This window comes from Pelodiscus sinensis, chromosome 20, assembly GCF_052426305.1.
Source record: "Pelodiscus sinensis isolate ZL-2025 chromosome 20, ASM5242630v1, whole genome shotgun sequence".
NCBI classification, from domain to species: domain Eukaryota; kingdom Metazoa; phylum Chordata; order Testudines; family Trionychidae; genus Pelodiscus; species Pelodiscus sinensis.
This window is the reverse complement of record NC_143071.1, coordinates 28,938,286-28,961,401: the sequence shown is the minus strand read 5'-3', so window position 1 is coordinate 28,961,401 and position 23,116 is coordinate 28,938,286. Positions and strand designations below refer to the sequence as shown.

The 23,116-nt window shown below is 41.3% G+C and overlaps 1 protein-coding gene across 3 annotated transcripts in view; it reads right to left on the bottom strand.

The window, feature by feature from the left end:
• The window catches only part of MYH10 (myosin heavy chain 10), a 144,483-nt gene that overhangs the window by 13,160 nt on the left and 108,207 nt on the right, over positions 1–23,116 (bottom strand). For all 3 annotated transcript variants that reach the window (XM_075903462.2, XM_075903463.2, XM_075903464.2), the window contains 11 exons: positions 22,837–23,043; positions 21,198–21,335; positions 20,236–20,359; positions 16,102–16,273; positions 14,221–14,433; positions 13,240–13,384; positions 10,537–10,743; positions 8,022–8,126; positions 3,831–3,983; positions 3,147–3,395; positions 408–620 (listed from right to left, as the gene is read on the bottom strand). In XM_075903462.2, the coding sequence (XP_075759577.1) occupies positions 408–620; positions 3,147–3,395; positions 3,831–3,983; positions 8,022–8,126; positions 10,537–10,743; positions 13,240–13,384; positions 14,221–14,433; positions 16,102–16,273; positions 20,236–20,359; positions 21,198–21,335; positions 22,837–23,043 (1,926 nt within the window). The remainder of the gene's footprint in view (positions 1–407; positions 621–3,146; positions 3,396–3,830; positions 3,984–8,021; positions 8,127–10,536; positions 10,744–13,239; positions 13,385–14,220; positions 14,434–16,101; positions 16,274–20,235; positions 20,360–21,197; positions 21,336–22,836; positions 23,044–23,116) is intronic.

The following is a 23,116-nucleotide window of genomic DNA, read 5'->3' as shown; positions in this document are numbered from 1 at the left end:
GCAAAAGCAGCTGCTTTTGTGGAAAAACTTGCCAGTCTAGATACAGCCGATCTGTCTGATAAACAGGAGGAAACTACCAACTGCAGAGTCAGCAATTCCGAGTATCCCAAAGAAAACAGAGCTAGCCTGTTTTTAAAGTAGCAGAAGTTAACAATCTATCATTTGGTCTGTGTCTCCTCCCTACCTAGTCTGTGAATGTTGCAGAGATGCCTGGCACTGGTGAATACTGATTAGTTGCCAGAGTAATTAAGTTCTTCAGGCATTTTAAAAGGTACAACTCTTAAACGTCAATGTTTCAGACTTGCAAGTTCTACTACCTAGTCTTATTTGCCCTGTACAAATGGGCTTTCCTACTTCATCTCCTTCGTGGAAGGCAGCCCAACAGAGAGAGGTGGAAAAATACTTACATTTTTGCCCACATCATCTTTGGAGCTCATTAAGTCCTCCATGTCTGCACGCAACTGCTTATTCTGCCTTTCAAATTCTTCTTTAGCCTCCAGGGCTTCTTCCAAAGCTCGAGCAAGAGAGAGTGCCTTGGTCTCCTTCTCTCTAGCCTCTGCCTCTGCCCGGTCCCGCTCCTCTGCATAGCGAGCAGAAATGTTCTTTTCTTCTGCCAGCATCTGAAAAAGTCAATCTAGGTTTCAAAGACAAATCTTAAATTCTGTCAGAAGAACACTTAACTCACTGAAATGTCAATGACCAGGTTAAGGCTCTCCGGTGACCTGGTGCACTTATTCTGCCCACAGTGTCACCTCTCAGTCAAGAGGCTTCGGCATGAGATAAAATAGGGACCATCATCCAAAACACAGCAGCTTGAAAAGGAGCTTCTATCCATGTTCTGTGCACCAGCTCAGAACCTCAGTTTTATAGTCCTTCAGTCTTCATGTCCCTTCTCACAAAATCCATCAGGGTCCTCCAAGACAGTTAAAATCAAGCCAGACTCTAGCATGGCTAGAAGCGCTTACTAAAAAATAAATTTAGCTTTTTCACAAGTTCCATCCAACGAAGACATGAAGCACCATGTAAGTGCTTGGCTCTCAGAAGCTATTACAAAAGTTGTCCCTTGAGAAAAGCCAATATTGCAACAGCCAATCAAGTCCACATAAAATATCATGTTTCCAAGTAAACATCTCTCTTAAAAAGTCTGTAAGGGTGGTTAACACATAACTAAGGCTTTACAGACATACATTTCTTTGCCCTGGTCTATATGGCATGAGGTCAGCACAAAACAGCTTATGTCAACCTAAACTTGTCCAAACAAAGTTTCACTACCACCAACATAACTTGTTTGTTGCACTGACCAACTCCAACTGCAAGAGGGCAAGGCACCTATAGTGCTATAGTTGGGTTGAGGCAGTGTTCGTGCAAACACATATTGCTTACACTGACTGTTGCTGGCTTTCAGAAGCCCTCAATGCCCCAAACTTTCAGACCAGTTCACACGAGTTCTACTGGGGAGGACTCTCACTGCCAAAATGGATCAAAAGTGCAGACATACACCGGTGATGTAATAACTGACAACAATATGCTGATGTAACCAGTTTGAGAACAACTTATACCTCCAGATCAGTGGCACAGCCATGGGTACATGCATGGCCCCACAGTATGCTAATATCTTTATGGCTGACATAGAACAACGTTTCCTCAACTCCCGTCCCCTTTTACCCCTTCTCTACTTACGCTACATCGATGACATCTTTATGATCTGGACGCATGGGCAAGAAACACTGGAGACATTCCACAGAGATTTCAACAACCTACACCCCACCATTAACCTCAGCCTGGACCATTCTACATGAGAGATCCATTTCCTGGACACCACAGTACAAATCAACAATGGAAAATTAGACACCACCCTCTACAGGAAACCCACTGACTCATACAGTTACCTACATGCTTCCAGCTCCCATCCAGCACACACCATACGATCCATCATCTATAGCCAAGCCCTTCGATACAACCGCATCTGCTCTAATCCCACAGACAGAGACCAGAAACTTCAGGATCTCTACCAAGCATTTATAAACCTCAACTACCCACCCGGAGAAATAAAAAAGCAAATTGAAAGAGCCAGACGAATACCTAGAAACCATCTACTACAAGACAGTCCCAAGAAAACCAATAATAGAACACCACTTATCACCTACAGCCCCCAACTTAAACCTGTCCAACACATTATCAATAAACTACAGCCTATACTGGAACAGGATACTAAACTCCAAGAAGCTCTGGGAGACAGACCCATAGTCTCCTATAGACAACCACCTAACCTCAAGATGATTCTTACCAACAACCACAGGACATACCACACTAATACCAACCCTGGTACCTTCCCTTGCAAAAAACCCCGTTGCCAGCTTTGTCCACATATTCATCCTGCTGATACCATTATTGGGCCTAACCAAGTGAGTTATAAGATCAAGAATACATATTCCTGCGCATCCAGAAATATAATTTATGCTATCATGTGCCAAAAGTGTCCATCTGCTATGTACACTGGACAAACGTCTCAGACACTTTGCCAAAGGATCAATGCCCACAAAACAGATATTAGACAGGATCACAAAGAAAAAACAGTTTCTTGCCATTTCAACCAGAAAGGACACTGTCTCAATGACTTAATTACCTGCATCCTGCTCCAGAAGCCTTTTAAATCTGCACTTGAAAGGGAATCCTCTGAACTGTCATTCATGCTAAAATTCGACACTCTACGTGTCGGTCTCAACAAAGACACTATCTATCTTACCCATTACAAAGACAGCTTCCCCAATTATCACCTCTAATACCATTAGCTCTCAGACATTTACCTTCCTTTCCTCCACCTTCCCCACCCCCGCATCCCCCTTCTGTTCCGAAATGTGATTTGTCCTTTTCATGTGTGTTCACTTTTTTTTAAATTGTATCCTTTGGTATATATGGTTGTGACTATTTTCTTCCACTATTTGATCTGAGGAAGTGGGTCTGGCCCACAAAAGCTCATCATCTAATAAAGCATCTTGTTAGTCCTGCATTTTGTTTCAGCTACACCAGACTAACACAGCTACATTTCTATCACTATTCTGATGTAACTTAGTGCAACATAATTTTGCAAAGTAGTCATAGCCTTGGTGCTGAAAGCAGAAGTGAGATGTCAGAAGTTAAAGTACCTGATCAAACTTCTTCTGTTTTTTCTCCAAGTTGGAGACAATTTGGCGCTGATGATCCAGATCTACCATCAAGTCATCCAGCTCCTGCTGCAAACGATTCTTTGTCTTTTCCAGTTTATCATAAGCCATTGCCTTCTCCTCTAGACGCTGGCTCACAGCCTCCATATCCTTTAGTAATTTCTTCTTATTTTCCTCCAAACCGTCAATGGTTCCTAAGTCATCATCTACCTTCTTCTTGGCATCAGCCAGCTAAGTTTTACAGAAGACAATAAAGTGGTTTCTTATAATTTCTTATTGATCACAGCTATTAACAGGATACAATAAAAATGCAGTTATGCAAACATGAGACAAAGAAAGTAACATTGGGTATTACACTGGGGAAACCCACAAGAACAAAACCAGCTATTTCTTATTATGCAAGGTACAAACAAAATGATAATAGAACAATGTATTAAAGATTTGAAGCTTTATAGAATATGACAGTTAAATCTGCCTAATTTAGGCACTGAAATGTCACTGCTATTACAAAATATTTATAACACCTCAGTGGAGAAAGACCAGTGAAAATATTCAAAACACAACTCAGCTTAATTTCTGCCCCAACTGAGAACGAAATATAGCCTCTGTCAGGCAGTAATACAGAATTAATGGGCCATACTAAAGCTATTTCCAATAGCTTCATACCTGTGACTGTAGGGCAATCATCTGTTTTTCCAAGTTCTTTCTGGCCTCCTCCTCCTCTTCCTGCTGTTCCTGAAGGTTGTTCTTTTCTTCCTCCAGCTGCCTAATCCTACTGCTTAAGTTCAATTTCTGTCTGGTTTCCTCCTGAAGAAGCTCCTGTTGGTAAGAAAATAATTTATCTTGAATTTCACCTTTTGCTGGCACTAGTTACATTTGGCCTTACACTGAGCTGCCCTCCAATACTGTATTTAACAATTCCTGTGTTTCCTGGGAGGTGGGGGAGGAACAGGTTAGGGTTGAAAGGAATAGGAAAATATAACACACACAACCTGTTTGATCTGAAGGTATTCAATATCTCTCTCATTTGCTAATATCAGGTCCATCACTCACATCTCCAAGAAGTTAATTAAATGCTCGTCTCATGACCAAAAGGTCATCTTAAATTGGTACAACTTAATACACAGTGGTATGCAGAACTAAGCCATCTTCCCAACAGGAAAAAAAAGGTACAGGAGATAAAAGGAGAACTGTTTTAAAATTGCAAGTTCTGATTATGCTGCTTAGTTGGCAGTACCCAGCACCTGCTAGAATATCATTGCATCTATAATAAATTTCCATCAGAACTGACTGCTTCCCTTGTGGGGGAAGGGTCATTTGTGTTGTCCTTTTTACGCCTATATTTCTTTTCATATTGAAAAAAAAACAACACATTTTTCTGAACAGCAAAACTGACTAACAACTGGGACCTAAAAAGATGAGAATCCTGAGAAATTGCTTAGTTCTGCGAAGTGGGAACCAACTCCACTAGGGGCACAATGGAAGCCTGCAGGACTTCTAAGCTCTGGTGGTTAATGAGAGCTAGGCCAGTCATTCAAAAAGTTTGACAGGATATCAAGCATTGTGGATAAGGGAGAAGCAGTGGACATGGTATTTAGTAAGGCATTTGACATGGTCTCACAACCACCTTATTGATAAACTAGGGACATACAACCAAGATGGGGCTACAATAAGGTGGGTGCAAAACTGGCTAGATAACTACTCTGTGAGAATGATTTTGGACTGTTAACCATTCTGGAAGGGCATAACAAATGGGGTTCTGTTCAATATCTTCATCAATAGTTTGGATGATGGCAGAGAGTACAATTACGAAGTCTGCAGATGATACCATGTCGGGAGTGGTTGCAAGTGCTTTGAAGAATAGGGTCAAAATTCAAAATGACCTGGACAAACTAAAGAAATGGTCTGAGGTAAACTGGATGAAGTTTAATAAGGACAAATGCAAAATATTCCACTTAGGAAGGAACAGTCAGTTTCACACAGGCTACATCTAAACTACACGCCTTTTTCAAAAGATACTTTCCAAAAAGCCTCTTTAGAAAAAAAGCATCTACACTACAATCAGTCCTTTCGAAAAACAAGCCGCTTTTTCCGAAAGAGAGCACCCAGGCAGTCTGGATGCTCTCTTTCAAAAAGAAGCACAGTTTGCATTACATAGCGCCTTTTTTCCAAAGAGCACTTTCGGGGGGAAAAAAAAGGCATTCTTCCTCGTAAAACGAGATTTTCCACGTTCGACAAAACCGCTGCGTTCTTTTGATTTACTGTCGACAGAACGTGGCAGCCTAGTCGCAGGTAAAGATTTTTTGAAAAAAAGAACACTTTCAAAAAATGCCTGTAGTCTAGACACACCCCTACAGAACGGGAAGTGATTATCTAGGAAGAAGTACTGCTGAAAAGGATCTAGGGGTCATGGAGAACCACAAGCTAAACAGGAGTCAACAATGTGACAACATTTCATAAGAAGCAAACATGATTCTGGGATGCATTAACAGGAGCGTTGTGAGCAAAACACAAGTTATTCTTCCACTCTACTCTGCACGGATTAGGCCTCAACTGGAATATTGTGTCTAGTTCTGGACACCACATTTCAAGAAAGATGTGGAGAAATGGGAGAGGGTCCAGAGAAAAGCAACAAAAATGATGAAAGGCCTAGAGAACATGATCTATGAAGGAAGACTGAAAGAATTGGTCTTGTTTAGTTTGGAAAGGAGAAGACAGAGGGGACATGATAGCAGTTTTCAAGCATCTAAAAGGGTGTCACAAGGAAGAGAAAAATTGTTCTCCTTGGCTTCTGAGGATAGGACAAGAAGCAATGGACTTAAACTGCAGCAAGGGAGGTTTAGGTTGGAAAAACTTCTTAACTGTCAGGGTGATTAAACACTGGAATAAATTGCACAGGGAAGTTGTGGCATCTACATCTCTGGAGATATTTGAGAGCGGGTTAGACACTTGTCAGGGATGATCTAGATGGTGCTTGGCCTTGCCAAGAGGGCAGGGACTGGACTCAATGACCTCTCGGGGTCCCTTCCAGTTCTAGGATTCTAAGTGAGGAAACAGACTGTCTTAGACCTTGTCTGTGAAGCATCATAATAGTCTAGTAAAGCCACCTGCCCTCTGACATCGTAACCATACCTTCATAAATGCCATGGGAAGGCCAGGAAATAGCTGGGGTAGAGGAGAAAAGTTTCCTGACATCAGATGGCCTTAAAGGCATGGCCCCACTGGGTCAGGCCACTTGTGTCTGTAGTCCTGCATCTACCAGTGGCAAATCCCTGGCACTTCAGAGGAAGGTGCAAGGCACTCCACAGGGAGAATTCTAGAAGTGTGCCGCTGCAGGAAAGGTCTTCCTATTACCACAGAGCGAAACCTAAGCACTTACTGATCTCATATGGGGTTGAAAAATGCAACTGTGGATGTTTTATTTACATAAAATGTTCATTCTTGTTTAAATCTTACTTAAGACAATCCACTATGATGGTGCCCTCTTATCTTGTTTTGTTTGAAATTCCTCTGTCTCTGGTCTTGGCTAACAAATTCTGTCATTGGCAACTTGACACATCATTTCTGACCTTTTCCAGGTCACAGAGTCAGTTAATTTCCTTAAGTTTCACTCCAATTACAACTGATCATTTCAATTTTCAGTTTCATCTAGTTTTTTATTTTTAACAGCACTTCACACGTTGTCTCCAAGGCCCATGACTACTTACCGTTATGATGGATTTCTGATAAAGGTTTTTTGAAAGTTCAGATTCTAAAGAAAAAGTTTTTCTTAATTATTTTGGTGAGATGTTCAGAAATCTAGAAGAGCAGCACAATTCTCCATTACAGAGACTATGCAATTTTATTCCTTAAATTACGACCATTTTCACCAGCTGATGATTTGCATCAATAATTTGTCCATGGGACGAGAACAACAGGAGAGGAAAGAGACAGGAAAGGAAAGAAAGAAAACTCCCCAAAATTCTATGATCTTAACGTTTTGTTAATTTTAAAATTCAAATTTATGAAATGTGTCGGGGCCCTCCCTTGCCCAATTCACCTCAAAATTTCAAGTCTAATTTTAATTATTTAAAAGTTAAAGTATATGTTTCCAGGAGAAAATGAAATGTGAACAAACTTTCTGGACAATGGGTGCAAAGAATGCCCATCGCCTTTCATGGTGTATGTATACATTACCCCAAAAAACACACATTAGGACGACGTCATTTTAAGATCTCAAATTACTAGGACAAGGATTAGAGTGGAGGGGAGGGGTTAGGAGGAGAGAGAGAGACAGATTCTCCTTTATGCCTTATACGTGCCTCAAGAGCCTGGTTTACTTACTGGCTCAGCAAAGCCTACAAGTAGCAACTCTAGTTTGTCTTTAAAAAAAAAAAATCAGGCTTTTTTCGTAGATCTGAAGGCTAGAAGGGATCTCTGTGATGATCATCTAGTTTGAGCACCTGCATAACAGATCATTGGACTTCTCCAAAATAACTCCTTTGGGGCTGGAGAATTCTCTTTGAACTAGAGTTCCCACTGCAGCTGGCCAGTCAGCAATGAAGTGCACATTTCAGTGTGCTGCGTCTCATCCAAGCTAGTGCAGTGATTATTTGCATAGGTCAAGGACTGCTGACCCTGGGGAAAGTTACCAATAGGAGGGTAACAAAGGGATTGTGAGATCAATCCATCCCCCATTCCAAAAGCTAAACAAATGTGAGTACAAGGGTCCCTTACAAAGCCTCCTAGAGGGGCTCTGAGCGTTGCTGGAAGAAGAGACAGAGACCTAGAGAGTTTAAGTTCTGCAGCTGAATGTTTCTATGGATGAACACACACTCAGTGTTAAAAACCGGGTTCTTACTACAACTGAAAACATACCTGTGTATCTTGAAGCTGAGACTCCAGACCTGCTGCATCTTTGGCAAATTTTATGCCTTTCTTCTCGGCTTCCTCCAGGAGGCTTGAGACATTGTCCAACTCATTCTGCAAAGCAAGAGATCGAAAGGTAACACCGAGCAGTGGTCTGCTGCAGAAGCTGTATTCTGTTGGGAGCTGTGGGTGCAGAAGACCATAACACTCAAAATAGCATGAAAGCTAAGGGAATGAGAGCTCTAGCACAAAGATGTCCCCAAAGTACAATTTTAAGCTAAATTTAGCTAAGTTTGACATTCAACTTAAAAATGTAGTGATTGCATTTGAGATGTAGTGTTTAAAGCTTACTTGCTTTACACTTTTACATCCCTAGTTGTGGGCTTAGCAGTGGAACTGTTTAAAAAGTTAACAAGCATCCACTTATTGGTTTCTGTTATGGTTACACCCTGGCTCCCACTCCTAGGGAGCCAGCTGTCACCCCGCACTGTGGACTCTGCAGGATAACTTATAGTATAAAGTCAGCTCCCAGGGTGTACTGGCTCCTGGATGCTGGCCCCAATCCCGAGAAGCCATCTGCGCTGTGACACAGCAGCTGTATACTGCAGAGCCTGCAGTGCGTGTAACCGCTAGGATTTTTAACTGTTACATTTTAATCAATTTTCTACATCCCTACCTACAACCACTGTGGTGTTCGTATTTTACTTGTAGTACGATTGCTATTAATATTTTAAGTGGTATTTCCATTACAACTCTGCTTTCTGGGGCCTGCCTAGTTCCATAGATTCCCAAGTGACAGCAGAGATTGCAACCTCCCTGGTTGGATGTGATCCCTGCCATCTGTCATGTTATTTCCAGGATGTTCTACTCTAACACAGCCTACTGGGGGCTACTTAAGGATTGCTTGGGAGTTTGACAGGGTGAAATGGAGCCACTCACCATTGAGAAAGTTTAGGTTAATTTACTAAATAGAGACGACCCTGAATTCTACTGGTTCTGAAACAATTACAACAAACTCAGGCACTAGATTTTGTAGCGAGAGCCGTAAATTGCTTGGAAGCTTCTCTCTCAAAGACCATTTCTTCCCTTTGCTATGGGGTGAAGGCAGGAAGGAGGGGTTCAGAGTGTAGGAGGGGGCTCCAGGCGAGGGTGCGGGCTCTGGGGTGTGGGAGACTGGAGTGTGGGTGCAGGGCCTGGTAGGGAGTTTAGGAGAGGGAAGGTGCATTTACCTCAGATGGTTGCTGGCCAATGGCGCACCAGATCTAAGGAAGGCTTCCTGCACTGCTCCCAGAAGCAGCTGCCATGTTTGACCCCTAGGCAGAGAAGGTAAGGTGGCTCTGCATGATAGATGCCCTCCCTCTCAGCTCTCTCCAGTAACCCCTTCCTGCAGCGCCCATTGGCTGTGGTTCCCAGCCAATGGGAGCTGTGGAGCCAGCACTGGGGATAGGAGCAGCACACTGCTTCCCTGATGTCACCTGTACTCAGGGGCAACAAGGACATGCTGGGGCTCCCCACTGACTAGTTGTGATAAGCCAGACTTGAAATCCTGGCAACTAAGTACTTTCACTACAGACACATTTGCTTTGGACTTAACTCTTACTGTCCAGCAGAAGCAAAACTGGCCTCCCAGATACAGCCCAAACCAACTGTTTGATGGAGCTTTTTGCAAATGTGAATCAGCAGCTATGTTTACAATCATTCTGCAAGGGGTAATGTCAAGTGTGTGGTTTAGCAATCAGCTGCTAATGATATTGCAGCAATATATATTAAAAAGTTAAAGTTGTACCTGCAACTATTGGGATAAGGTTAAAGTTTTATACTGGTAAAACATTTCATATTTTTAACATGTAGGAAATCCCTAACAATGGTCTTAGATTATTTTCCTTATATTTATGTGAACTTCTCTTGTATGCTGTACAAGCTTTTCACATTATTCATATAATTTCCATGTTACTGAAGTCAGAGTTTGATCAGGAGAAATTCCATATCTGGATTTAAAAAGAAGAAATAAGCTAAATAATTTTGGCCTCTACTAGTAACGTCAACAACACCTGTGACTAAGCAGGATCATTCAAGGAGTGGATTTGTAGATTCAGGTTTCACACTGACCACATACTATGCACATCTAGCTCAGTCATTGTGAGATATGGTTTTGCAGAGTCCTTGATTATAGCAGATGATATAAGACTAAAATGTTCAATGTTTTAAAAGTTTATCTGTGTTCTACAGTCACTTCTCCACATGCCTGATGTTAATTCCCTGCTCATTTGCCAATTAGAGTAGGATTTTGTGGTTGTAAGAGCATGCCAGAGAAGGGGGGGCTGGACTCGACCTCCTGAGGCATCTTCTAGCCCTAGGATTCTATGATTAAGTCATCATTGTCAATCTTACCTGCAAAAACAAGGAGTAGTCCTGTAGCATGAGTGTTTATGGGAAAAACCCACTTCCTCAGATGAGCAGAGTGGAGAGAGAGAAAGAAAAAGAAAAAAAAGAAAGAAGGGGGGTAAGGGTAAAAGTGCCTTACCTGCAGTTTGTTAGCCTTTTCTGCCAGCTCTGCCCTCATCCTCTCTCCTTCTGACACTTTGGCAAATAGTTCCTGTACCTGAGCATCTAGCTTCTTTCTCTTGTGCTCAGACTCCGCTTTGACCTGCTGCAATACCTTCACCTCGCAGGCTAGTTCCTTGTTGTCAGTCTCAAGGCCTTGCTTGTTCTTTTCAAGATTTGCTTTGAACTGCGAAAGAGAAAACAAAAGTTTTAGCACTTCACGTGATTCTCCATCAGGCACTTTCCTACAAAAGTTCCAAGGTTAGTATTGATGTGATGTGCCCTGTGGTTGTTAGTAAGTATCTTCCTGAGGTTAGGTGGTTGTCTTTAGGAGAGCTATAGTTATACCTCAGGAAGATACTTACTAACAACCACAGGATATACCACATCAATACTAACTCTGGAACTTTCCCTTGCAACAAACCCCATTGCAACTTTGTCCATATATCTACTCTGACGCAATCACTGGACCTAACCATGTCAGTTATATGATCAAGGATTCATATTCCTATTCATCCAGCAACGTGATTTATGCCATCATATGTCAGCAGTGTCCCTGCAATGTATATTGGACAGACTACTCAGTCAATTCGCCAAAGAATCAAGGCACACAAATCAGAGATCTGACATCTTTCACAAAGAAAAACCTGTTGGTCTACATTTTAATCTACCTGGGCATTCCCTTGAAGACCTGACAACATGCATCTTACTTCAAAGAAACTAACACCAGTTTAGAGAGAGAAACTTCAGAACTTTCATTCATGCTCAAATTTGAGACGTTACGAACGTGGCTAAATAAAGACGCTAATTACCTTACACGTTACAAAGACAGCTTCCCCATCTATTGATATAGTCCTAGTAACTCCAGATTAGCCACTCATTGACTTGCAATAAGTTATTTCCTCCTTTCCTCTCCCTCACCCCACCTTCTGTTCTAAAATCTGATTTGTTAATCTATAATGTGTTCACTTTCTTCATTGTATTCCTTTGTTATATATGGTCATGCCAATTCTCTTTCAGAATATGATCTGAAAAAGTGAGTCTGGCCCACGAAAGCTCATCACCTAATAAACTATCTTGTTAGTCTTTAAAGTGCTACATATTTTTTCCTTTTGCTTTAGTCTTAATAAGAAAGAGTTAGCGAGAACATGCTACACTGATAAAAGAACCTAAATGCACACTAACAAGATTAGCAAAGATCATCCCCCACTTCCAGAAAGGGCTCTGGTTGGTTTTTGTCCCTCAAACCCCATGCAAGGTTTTTCCTGTGGTCACAAGTTTCACAGAGCTTCAGCTAAGAACCAGCACACTCATGGCTGTGAAAGCCACTTATTTAACCCATCTGAGGGTACATCTACACTGCAAGGTTATTTTGGAATAGCTTACTTCAAAACACAGTATCCATACTACAGGAAAGCCTCAAAATGAGTATGAGGCAAACTCCCCTAATGTGGATGCGCTATTTTGATTTAGAGCCCCAGGAGACTCGGGGAGGAATAACTTTAGAATGGCCCTGGTGAAGAGCTATTTCAACATAGCAGCAGTGGAGCACACATGGGCACGCACGCACTCTAGTATTGTTTTTCTGGAGTAATGGCCGTTATTCTGGAATAATGGTGAAGTGTAGACATACCTTGAGTATCTGAAGTCACCGTAAATAGGTCAGACAGACAATGCTCAAGGCCTCGCTCCCAAAGGGGGGATGCAGAGGTAAGTCATCTGCATTGCCCTCCTCCCAACTAATTAGGACCCCCTCCCCACCTAATTTCTTTGTCTAGCTCACTGTCCAGTCATTTGAATCATATAAAGAGGACCTGGGCTTTTACATTAGCCACACCTTCTCCTATAAGAAGTTACAAACAATCCCATATCAAATATTATCAGTCACCACTGTGCAATTTGGCAGCTTGAATTAAAGACATCTAGGACCAGAGCAAAAGGGATATTTGGGTCACAACTCAAGCACATTGTCAGAATTGTACATGGAAGCATCTACAATACCTTAATTTAGCCAAATAGGATTTTTTTCTAGGCCCCAAATTACCATCACTTTCTCTGAAAATAGTCTGTCTGCATTGTATACATTCTGAGAAGTGTGTCTCAAATGAGCTTGCAGACTGTTGTACCTTGTATGCAGCTAATACCACCTAGTACAATAGACTGTCTCTAAGGATATGTCTAGACTACATGCCTCTGTCGCCAGAGGCATGTAGATTAGGATACCCGGCATAGGAAAATGAAGCGGCGATTTTAATAATCGCCGCTTCATTTCAATTAAAATGGCTGCCGCGCTGAGCAGATCAGCTGTTTGTCGGCTCAGTGCGCTAGACTGGACGCTCTGTGGTCAACATCAAAGGCATTTGTTGTCCACCCCATTATGCCTCGTGGGGGCTCAGCGCGGCAGCCATTTTAATTTAAATTATGCGGCGATTATTTAAAGCGCCGCTTCTTTTTCCTATGCCGGGTAGCCTAATCTACATGCCTCTGTCATCAGAGGCATGTAGTCTAGACGGACCCTAATTGTGTCACTTCCAAGTTTGTCAGGGAGATTTCAGATGGACCTTGGGAATGATCAACTGGTTGGTATCTGAGCTAGGATTCTAGCTTCCTGTTATTTTGTAACAGCTCTAGGGACAAAGGGAGAAGAGTGATGGTATTTGACAGAAGTGTATTTGGCTCTCACCCTTTTGGCCTGTTCAAGTTGTTCAGAAAGCTCCTCCAGGGCGGTAGCATGTCTTTGTCTGATTTCCTGTATTTGAGCTTCGTGATTCTTGGTTTCTTCTTCAATAGCTTTCTTCAGTTCAGCCACTTCCTGTTCACGTTTTGTTCTGGAAAAAGCATCGGAATACAGTGGAACCTCAGTTACAAATACCTTGAGAATGGAAGTTGTTCATAACTCCGAACAAAACACTACAGTTGTTCTTCCAAAAGTCTACAGCTGAACATACACTTAACAGATTTGAAACTTTACTGTACAGAAGAAACATGCTGTTTTCCAATTTTTTGGTAGTTTTCTGTTACAGTACTACAATTTTTTTTGTCTCTCCTGTTGCCTGATTGTGTACTTTCAGTTCCAAATGAGGCATATGGTTGACTGGTCATTTCACCACTCTGGTGTTCATAACTCTGATGTTTACTATATATTATTAAAGCTCAACATTTTACAGACTAGTTTATGCCTCATTTCCATCAATTTTCTTTTTGAACTTTAGTCTCCTGCTATCTACATGAAGTGTTCGAGTTGTTTCCCCAGCAGCACAATACAGCAGTTTTCACAATTCACATCTGTGATAGGGGGGAGAGAGAGGGAGGGGAGGGGAAAACAAAGAATTGGTTTCACAATTAATGAACTAGAGTTGATAGACCTGGATTGTATTTCCAGGTCTACCAGACTCACTGTAGGACCTTGACAAGTCACTTCACCTCTCAGTTTCCCATCTGTATTTTTTGCAATTCATGTTTTCCTTCCTCAAAGAGTACTTAGGGTTTTAGTAGAACACTCTGCAATTGTCAGCTGGTAAGAGCTATAATGGAAAAATATTAAAGCCAAAAATCTTTACTGAAATTAGCTTCAAGCTAAGGTTATTTCATAAAGATATTTCATGTAACTTTTTTCTCTTTAAATGTTTCATTATTGTGGTCTTAAATGTACACATCACCCCACCTCAATTCTTGCTGTGCTGCAGTGGTATCCAAGGTATCTTCCAGCTCAGTCTTCAATGCCTCCAGCTCCTCGCTTAGGTCTCTCTTCTGTTTTTCAGCCTTGTTGCGTGATGCCTTCTCAGATTCTAGGTCTTCCTGGAGCTCTGCAATCTGAGCTTGTAGCTCTCGTATTACTTTCAGTGCATTGTTTTTCTGAACAGCTTCTTCATCACCTCTGTTAAATACGAGCATAGGATAAGGCATGGGCAAAAAAAAAAAGCTAAGATGTAATAAAACTTATTGGCCATCAGTTCTCATAGTGGAATTGGAATTAAGGGCCAAACAGATGTTACTTATAACATCAAAAATCAAAAGGCCCCTTTAATCAAACACGTTTTCTGTACTGAGACTGGTTCCTCTATTAAGAGACACACTGTTTAGGGATGTTGGGCATTAAAGTTACCTTATGTCCAATCCTCCAACCTATTCTAAATTCCCCCTCGAATTCATCTCTCAATCAGTATACTAAGACTTCTAAATTATGAGTCATAAAAACAATCAATATTACACACTACATTTTAACAGTTCTGTGGCACCTTAGAGACTAACAAATATATTTATATCATGAGCTTTCATGTGTAATATGTTAGTCTCTAAGGTGCCATGGAACTGCTCATTGTTTTTAAAGTTACAGACTATTAAAAATGTATTGAGGGGGAGCTGCGTTACTGTGACTAAGATAGGAATTTTTGGTAAGAAACTTCACCAAAACATCAAGATTATTTTAAATAGTCACTTCAGTGGGGAGAGCCAGCAGAAAGTTGATTTTGAAGGCCCAACAGCCTGGAAGGGGAGAAAGCTGTTCCATACCAGCTCTTCTGCCACGTTCAATCTCATAGGCAACTGAATGGGAAATTGAGAGATTTTAAAACAATTCATCCACTTGGGCAAAACAGATTTATTTTTAACCTGATTGTTTGGTAGAACAATGGAGCCGGAGTACATTTTGGTGCTCCAGAACCCATATCAATAATCAGAAGTTAAATTTAGAATGTAGTCAGCCACCTCAAAACCAATGTTTTTTAACGTCACACACAGACAGGCACTCCCCAAGCCAATTTCTTGTTGTGCAGAATTTTACACAGTATCAGAGAAAACATGCAAACTCATGAACATTTCCTAAGGAATGGCAAAGCCACTGGCTGCACTGTGCAGGGGGTCAGACTAGATGATCATAATGGTCCCTTCTGACCTTAAAGTCTATGAGACTTATGATTACACTGTTTTGCTCTCTTGATACTGAACTGGAATGTGCCAATTGCAATCGGTTTAAAGTGACGTGGGTTGGTAAGTTAAAGGTTCTTTTGCAGAGTAATGATATCAAAAATGCAAAACATCTTCCTCTTTTGCAGTTTGTAGTAAAGAGAAACATACTGGCAAGGCTAGATTCTCATTTACACTAAGGCCCCTTTATGCTCCCCTGGCAATCCAGAGGTGCCTTGGGGTACGTCTGCATAATGAAGCTGCAGCTCAGAACAGAGCTCTGTCTCTGATGCTTACCATCGAGCTGTCTACAGAACTATTCTTCGAGTGCTCGTGTCAACCCCAGGCGTGTTAGCCTGGGCTGAAGGGCTCACTGCTACAGGCTGTGTAGACATGCCATAGGTGTAAAGAAAGAACCAATTTGCAGCTTTTAATGCTTTCCTGGCTTTACAGTTAGTCTGTAATACAGGAGCAACTTAGATAGGAAACTGCTGCAGACTCAAAATAAAAATCAGTAACTCACGCTGTACTAGCTTTCCCTACTTCCAAACTTAATCAGTATAATCTTGTAAATGGATGAAAAGTAAATCTGAGAAAATCCCACTGATTTTACCCAACCACAAGCCCCAACAGTCTCTACCTGGCAAGAGCAGCCTGCAGCTCCTCTTCTTTTTTGGCTAGTTGGATCTTTAGCTCTTCAATCTGAGCTTGCAGCTCAGCTATTTGGTCCTGTAGGTCTGTTGTTTCGCCATCAAGCTTTCTTTTAGCTTTTTCCAGTTCTTGACGGGTCTTCTCTTCCTTTTTCAGTCGCTCTTTAGAAGGATGAAAAGATATTCAGTAGAATTCTTTCAGCACGTTGTATAAAAAGATGGCAAAAATCCTACAACTAGCAATTTTATTGAAGACAACTGAATGATAAAACTATTAATTTTTAGCACCTGTACAAGGATAATTTTAATTCTCTTTCTGTAAAAGTCTGCTTTGCATAAAGGTCAAGACAGCAGACCGCCTAGCTTTTTCCCTTTTCTCTGGAACAATCAGGTAGGAGAATTTTGGTGCTTCTCCATTTCCAGTTTCATTTCTGATTAGTAATATGTCGTTAGACTAGTCTACTTCCCTACGCTGGGGAAATAATATATTCTTTTGGTCCCATTCCCAAGTTCCTCTTGGTTAGCACTCTGTTGAGTTTTCAGGCAAATATAATTAAAGTTTGTTGTAGACATCACAAAGAACAACAGGCTGTCTGGTCTTTAACTTTAGAACTACCGGAAACACTTGAAAAGGACAAAAGTGGACATGAACTTCAGGGCCCTATAATCACCTGTCGGAGGTGCGGAGGAGAGAAATATTTTCTCCCTTTTTCAAATTTCCAGAAAAAGCTCTGACAGAACTTCATTCCAAAGTCAGAAGCCAAAGCCCGTGTGCTCATCCTAGACTTACTTCCGTGAATGTTTGGAGAGCACCACATACACAAGGCTTAGCCACTACTGATGCTTCCTCCTCCTCTGACAATATGGGGACTGGAGTGGGTTTTGACTACCTGGGCAAGGGGTCTCTACTAGTCTGTGCACTTCCTGAATGCCAGCTTTGAGCCATTTTCCAATTAATGTTTTAAGGTCCTTTGAATGCAATGAATAGGGTAGGATCACCCAAGTGACACTGTTCTTGATAGACTTCTGAGGGACTTCAAGTCCTTTCAGCATTCCTTCTCAAAGTCATAACAAAAGGACAATCTTGCCCTGAAGGACAACCAGGAACAGGATCAGATGCAAGATTACTGAAATTTCCACAGCCCTGCTGGAGAAGGTGATCAACAAAATGCATCCAAGATCCAGGAAATTCAAGTCAGCTGATCACAGGAGGTCAAAAGATGGTATGTGTTGCTTTTGGAACAGCAGGCCAAAGCAGTGCTGCTTTGTGAAAACCATCTCAGATTTCTTAAACTCTTATGTCAATTTGGAGCCCAGTCAGTGAGACTTAGTCACTTTTGAAAACTACCACAGAAACTAGTTGTGCTGATCATTATCTTCCCATCCACAAACACGCTTAAAGCAGCGAGGAATGAGGTTTGGACCTTGAAAGGAACTGTAAGCCAACCTAGATTTTTTCCAAGAGGAGTTAACTATGATATTTGCTCTTTTACTTGAGTACTTCTTGCCCTGGACCATGTGATGAAAATTGAACAACTGAATATAGCAAGATAATGCTGAACCAGGACTAATAAGACTGCTTTTAGAGATGCTAGGTTGAACTGTAGGATCAGATTAAGCATTTGAAGGCTCTCCAACCAGGCTGACTCTGCCCTGCTGAGTGTTAGTGCTTGTGCTAGTCAAAGAGTCTCTCTCAACTCACGGAAGACCTCAGAAGTCTCAGGTGCTCTCCCCAAGTTGCTATCAAGACATCTTAGTACTCCATCTTGCTGTAGGATGGTGAGCTGCACCAAGGTATTATTTTATTCATTCTCTTTCAAATGCTTCACTTTTTGCCCACTACAGGGATCCCCCTGAGCAGACATGAGAGCTCAGAGATTGATTTTCTTGGGGCAGGGCATGACTAAACCCATGTGACGGGATAGATGCTCTATGACAATAAAGCTGATAGATTTTCCAGGCAGCTGTGAGAAGCCTGGTTTACTATCATGAGATGAGCAAGCTGTCTCTAAGACCCTTCTGCAATGAACTGTGAAACAAGGAGGGACACCCTCCAGGAATAAGGAAAGATCATTGGTGTTCAAAAATCCTCAGAAAATAGTGAACTTCACTGCTGTAAAGGCATTTCTGATTTGAATCCCAAACCTGCCTTAACACCCATGCAGCCGCAGTGTCCAAAGGACAACGCTGTGGTTCCAAGTCAGAAGAAATATTTTGCCTCCAGACAAGTTATGGAGCAACAAAAAGGAAGCAGTGGAGCCCAAGTAAGTTCTGGCAATTACAGGAGTTGTGCTTCTGCAGATAGAGCTGATTGCTATGGCAAGTTGCTAGCTTGAAATGATAGACACACAGTAAAACAAAGCCTGTGGACACTGCTTCAGAAACACATTAGAAAGGCCCTTGAAGGTTTTTCTGGGGGGAGCTCTGCTTCCATAAAGATTTGGTTAATTCAGTCGAGTATTCAATTGGGAGACACAGTTTAGAGATTGAAAAATCCCCTCTCTTATGGAGCTCAAAATCCTTATCTCCCCATTCTATGCCATCCTTCTATGGATAGCAACCCTTTCCTTATACTGTTGCATCACCCTATTTAGCCATTGACTACATCAGACCCCACTCCATGGTCTGGCCCAATGACAGAGGCAGGAAGAGGTCATGATATGAACAGAATGCGCAGAGCAACAACTTACAAACCTCTGTGGCAAGAAGCACAGCGACTAGGGATTTTCCATTTAGAAAAACCTCTCAGTGATTTCATGCAATATTGCAGCATCTTGGGATCCTTAAGTCACTTCCCTGCTGCTGACTTTGAGAAGTGACACTCAGAATGAAGGGTCCTCCATGGCAGGGAGGAGGAGGGCCAAAATACTAAACAAGCGAACAATGTGGTTTAAGGAATTCAGATAGGAAGGAACTCCAAGGACTGTGCTACAAGATGACTATATCACTGGACTACAAAGAATGGAAACAGACTCTGTCTGAAGTGTTTAAGTGACACCCATTTTGTGGTGAGGGAACCTAGAGTCATCAGAATTATATTAGCCTTCTTAAATCTGTAGTATTGCTCTAACAAGGAGAGACTATAGGCTATTTACTGAAAGGAAACAGCTACACTTTCCTTGGGCAAGGGAGACAAGAGCGCATACTGCACATCAACTTTAGCTTTCCACTGTAAAAAATGGTCCTTGTAGTGCCCCCTATGATCCACCAATGGCCAAAATTGATTTACTGTCACGTTTAAACAAGCATTCTTTTCTGCTGAGTTATTAGTAAACTCATGTCCCTCCTAAGGCCTCTGAGTATCTCCAACTTGGCACAAAAAAAGTCAGCTGCTAGCCATATTAGTCCCATTTTTGCCCAACTGGAGAAGATTCAAACATTGCAATTCTTGCATGATCAGGTCAGCTGTAAAATATGTAGCAAAGCTGCCCATAGTACAGATGGGGAGAAATCATTTCCAAATTTGGGTGCAGAGAGCAACGCAGACTTTAAATTTTGCACATTCATTAAGTGCCATGTTAAAGTTGCACAATAGCCAGATATTTTACATCTAGAAGCTGTTTTGTATAATCAAATACAAGAGAGGATTACACAAAGTTGACTCGGTAAGTCACTGCTTAGAAAACATTTTATGGTATTTCTTATAAAAGCATTATATATAAAACAAGTGTCAAGAACAGAAAGGGAACCATTTTAGATAAACGGAGTATCAAGACAAGCAAAAGTTATTTAGACTTGGTTCTTCATGAATGATTTCCAATAGCCAAAATGAAGAACCTCAATTTTATGAATGACCATATTACACAACCACTGCTCCCCACGGGAAAAAAAACCAGTTAAAAAAAGTGATGCTGATGAAGAACAAGTCAACATTCATTCACATTTCAAAGCCTTCAATGAACTGGAATTTGATCTGTAGTGGTTTGAAAGACAAAATGATCAAGTATGCCATACTACAACTTAAGCACTGTATCCACTCTAATCTTGAGATGTTCAATGTTATAAACTCCTCAATTCCTAATCAGTTTATAAAACAGGGGTTCTACAGTTTACTGTAAGTGACCTATTAACTTTCTATCACACGTGCTAAGTTGTTAGAATGCATATTCAAAAAGATCTTTAACCTTCCAAATCAGTGATCATCATTTCCTGTTTGTTCTTGAGTTTGGCCAAGTTTTTGGCTTTTTCTTCTTCTTCAGCCAGCTGAGAAGTGCACTCAGCAATTCTATCCTCCATTAGTTTCTTTTCCTAGTTGATAAAAAAATATATATATATTGACTGTTAGAGTACAGAAAATGCTCTGAGGCACCAATAAAGAGTGAATGTAGGAATTCTATATAGAAATCATACATTTTTGTACAAGCTTTAGTTCAACTGCTTACAAGTTAGCATTACTAATCAGTTCCAATAGTTACCAAATAATGAAAGACCTCATTTTTAACTGTGATTGCTGATTTGGGATGCCATGCCAGATACATATTTAGGTAGTACGTGCTCTACACTTTTCTGAAAGTGCTGAGAAAAAAAACATACTTGAAATTGGAGCTCCCATAAAGATGCCTCAAGTTGGGTACTGAAAAATTGGGGCACTCGAAACCATAAGCCATTGTTGACAATTTAGGCCATAGATAGATATAGATAGATATCGAGAGATTGTTCTTGAGCAGCGCATGAATGTAGGTATGATAAATACTCCCAAAGATTCTTACTAAAAACTTTGTATTTTGCAGTCAGTCTGTAGGAAAGGCAGCAGTAGTCCAGGCTAGGGATGATGCTTACCATTAACTGGCGGCCCGACCAGGCTGGAGCATCTCTCTGCCCGCAGTGCAGTGAGGCAGGCATGGCTCCCTGCCTGCATTGTGGTGGACTGCTCCACACAGTTAACTGGTTAAATTATGTTTAACCAGTTACTTTTTAAATAGTTTACAGCCCTAACTCAGATCTGCCCCCAAAAGGCAGTCTTAGAAGGAATGAGAATACATTGAAAAACGTATTGACCCTATCAGAAAGCCTGAAGTGTCCACTGAAACCCAACATTTTCTTCTAACAGGAAGGGTTTTACTTACATCACATACAGGTTTCTCACCTTCAAAAATTTGGAATTTTGGTCCTCTAGAAGTAGGATCTCTTCTTCCATCTTCTTAATTTTAGCTTCAGCAGTTACCTTTTCAAGTTGCAACTTCTGCCGAGCTCCCTCTTCCTCATCAAGTTGCTCTTCTAGGTCCTAAGAAAGCAAGTACAACTGCACCGTGGTTTCCATATTCCCCACCTACTTCACATCAATGAAAGCACAATACGGCTTGCTATTTCTGAAGGGGCCCCTCACTTTCTAGAATAAAGCACTACCAATGAAAACTGGCTTCAACTATAGGAGCCTTAGCGTAGTATAATGCAACTTTACATTAAACAGTCATGATCGGATGCACTACATGAGTACAAAGCTGTAACTGTAAATCTCAATTATAGATTTACAGAAAGTTCAATGTCTGCTTTCCAACACATTCTACACTGCTGTATGGTATATTAACTTTAATAGAGGCACACAATGTGGCAGAATATATGGCTCCCAGGAGGAATGCAAATCACTTGGACTGTGAAATGACAGCCATAACATTGCACTTTATTTATTTTTTTTAAATCTCACACATGTCTTTTTACATCCCCCATTATATTAGGCTAAATTGATATCAAAGCTTCCCCAGAGAGCACCGCACACAAGCAATCATGTAACATTTGTCACGGGGGCATAGCAGAAATGCTACTTCAGAGACACAAATGTAGATAGGTGGATGGGGAAGGTGGGTAAAAAGATGCAGCAACAGAAACAGTGAAAGGAGATTGCTGGACCTCAAAGGATCTAGACTCCTAAGAGGGTTTCTGGAGACTGCCATGGACACCTAGATATACATGTGAATAAGCTGATATTAACACCACTTTTTGACACTTCAGTTGCCGTCATGGTAACATTACATTATTTTCCATTCATTTACAGTATTTTCTCAACCACTTTCTCCCACAAAACTTAAGAGCTTAGGCAGTCTAAGGATGAACATGGAAAATTTTAAAAAAAATGTCAGGATCTTCAGATGGGCGGGGGGGTTCCTTTTACACCTGAAACGAGTCCCCACATCAAGTCTGGCACACAAGACAAACCACACCAAAATGCAGCCAGGAGAGTGCAAAAGAAAATCTGAGAAACTTGAAGTTAACAAGAGACTGTCTTGGCACGCTTTGGTAAGATCTGGTGAATAGATTTCTCTATGGTCATGAACAAGCACGAAATAGTTATATTTCCACATCTGAGGCAATCCCCTGGTGTTAGTTCCCAATCCCCACATCACTTAAGGTTGTAAAGCTCCCTCAAGAGCCATGCTGCCATCAACTCTCCACCTGCACAGGGTGCAACTTACATGAGAGCCTTTTTATTCTGAGTCTGCATACATATCCTCAGAGAAAATCCATATTTGTTCCAAGAAGGATGATGTTACAAACCTTACCTACTCCTCTCTCTTTTCACACCTGTGAACATCACAGAATTTGTCCAACATGGAACCAAGATGCTAGGATATTGTTTTTCACTCCCCCAACTTGTCCCAAAGGAGCAACCTTCTCCATTCCTTTCATTCCCACCAGGTGAAGTTACTGGCAGTAACAATAAAACTAACCCTCATTATTTTAGTATTCTGGTCACACGGTCTTCTAATTGCATTTACTGAGACAAGTACCTGAATATGTGCCTGCATCTTTTTCTTTTCATTTTGCAACACTTGGTTTCTTTCCTCTTCCTCCTCAACCCTGGATTCCAGATCATGCAGAATTTCTTCTAACTCCTGCTTCTTGGCCGCCAGACGAGCTCTCATCTCCTCAGCTTCAGCAAAGAGCTCTGTCTCTGCCTGAAGCTGCTCTGCAAGAATGTTCTTTTCTTCTAAAATCTACAAATGATCCAGAAAAATGAACACTCAAGCTTCTCTACTACATAACCACAACACATCACATGAGAACATA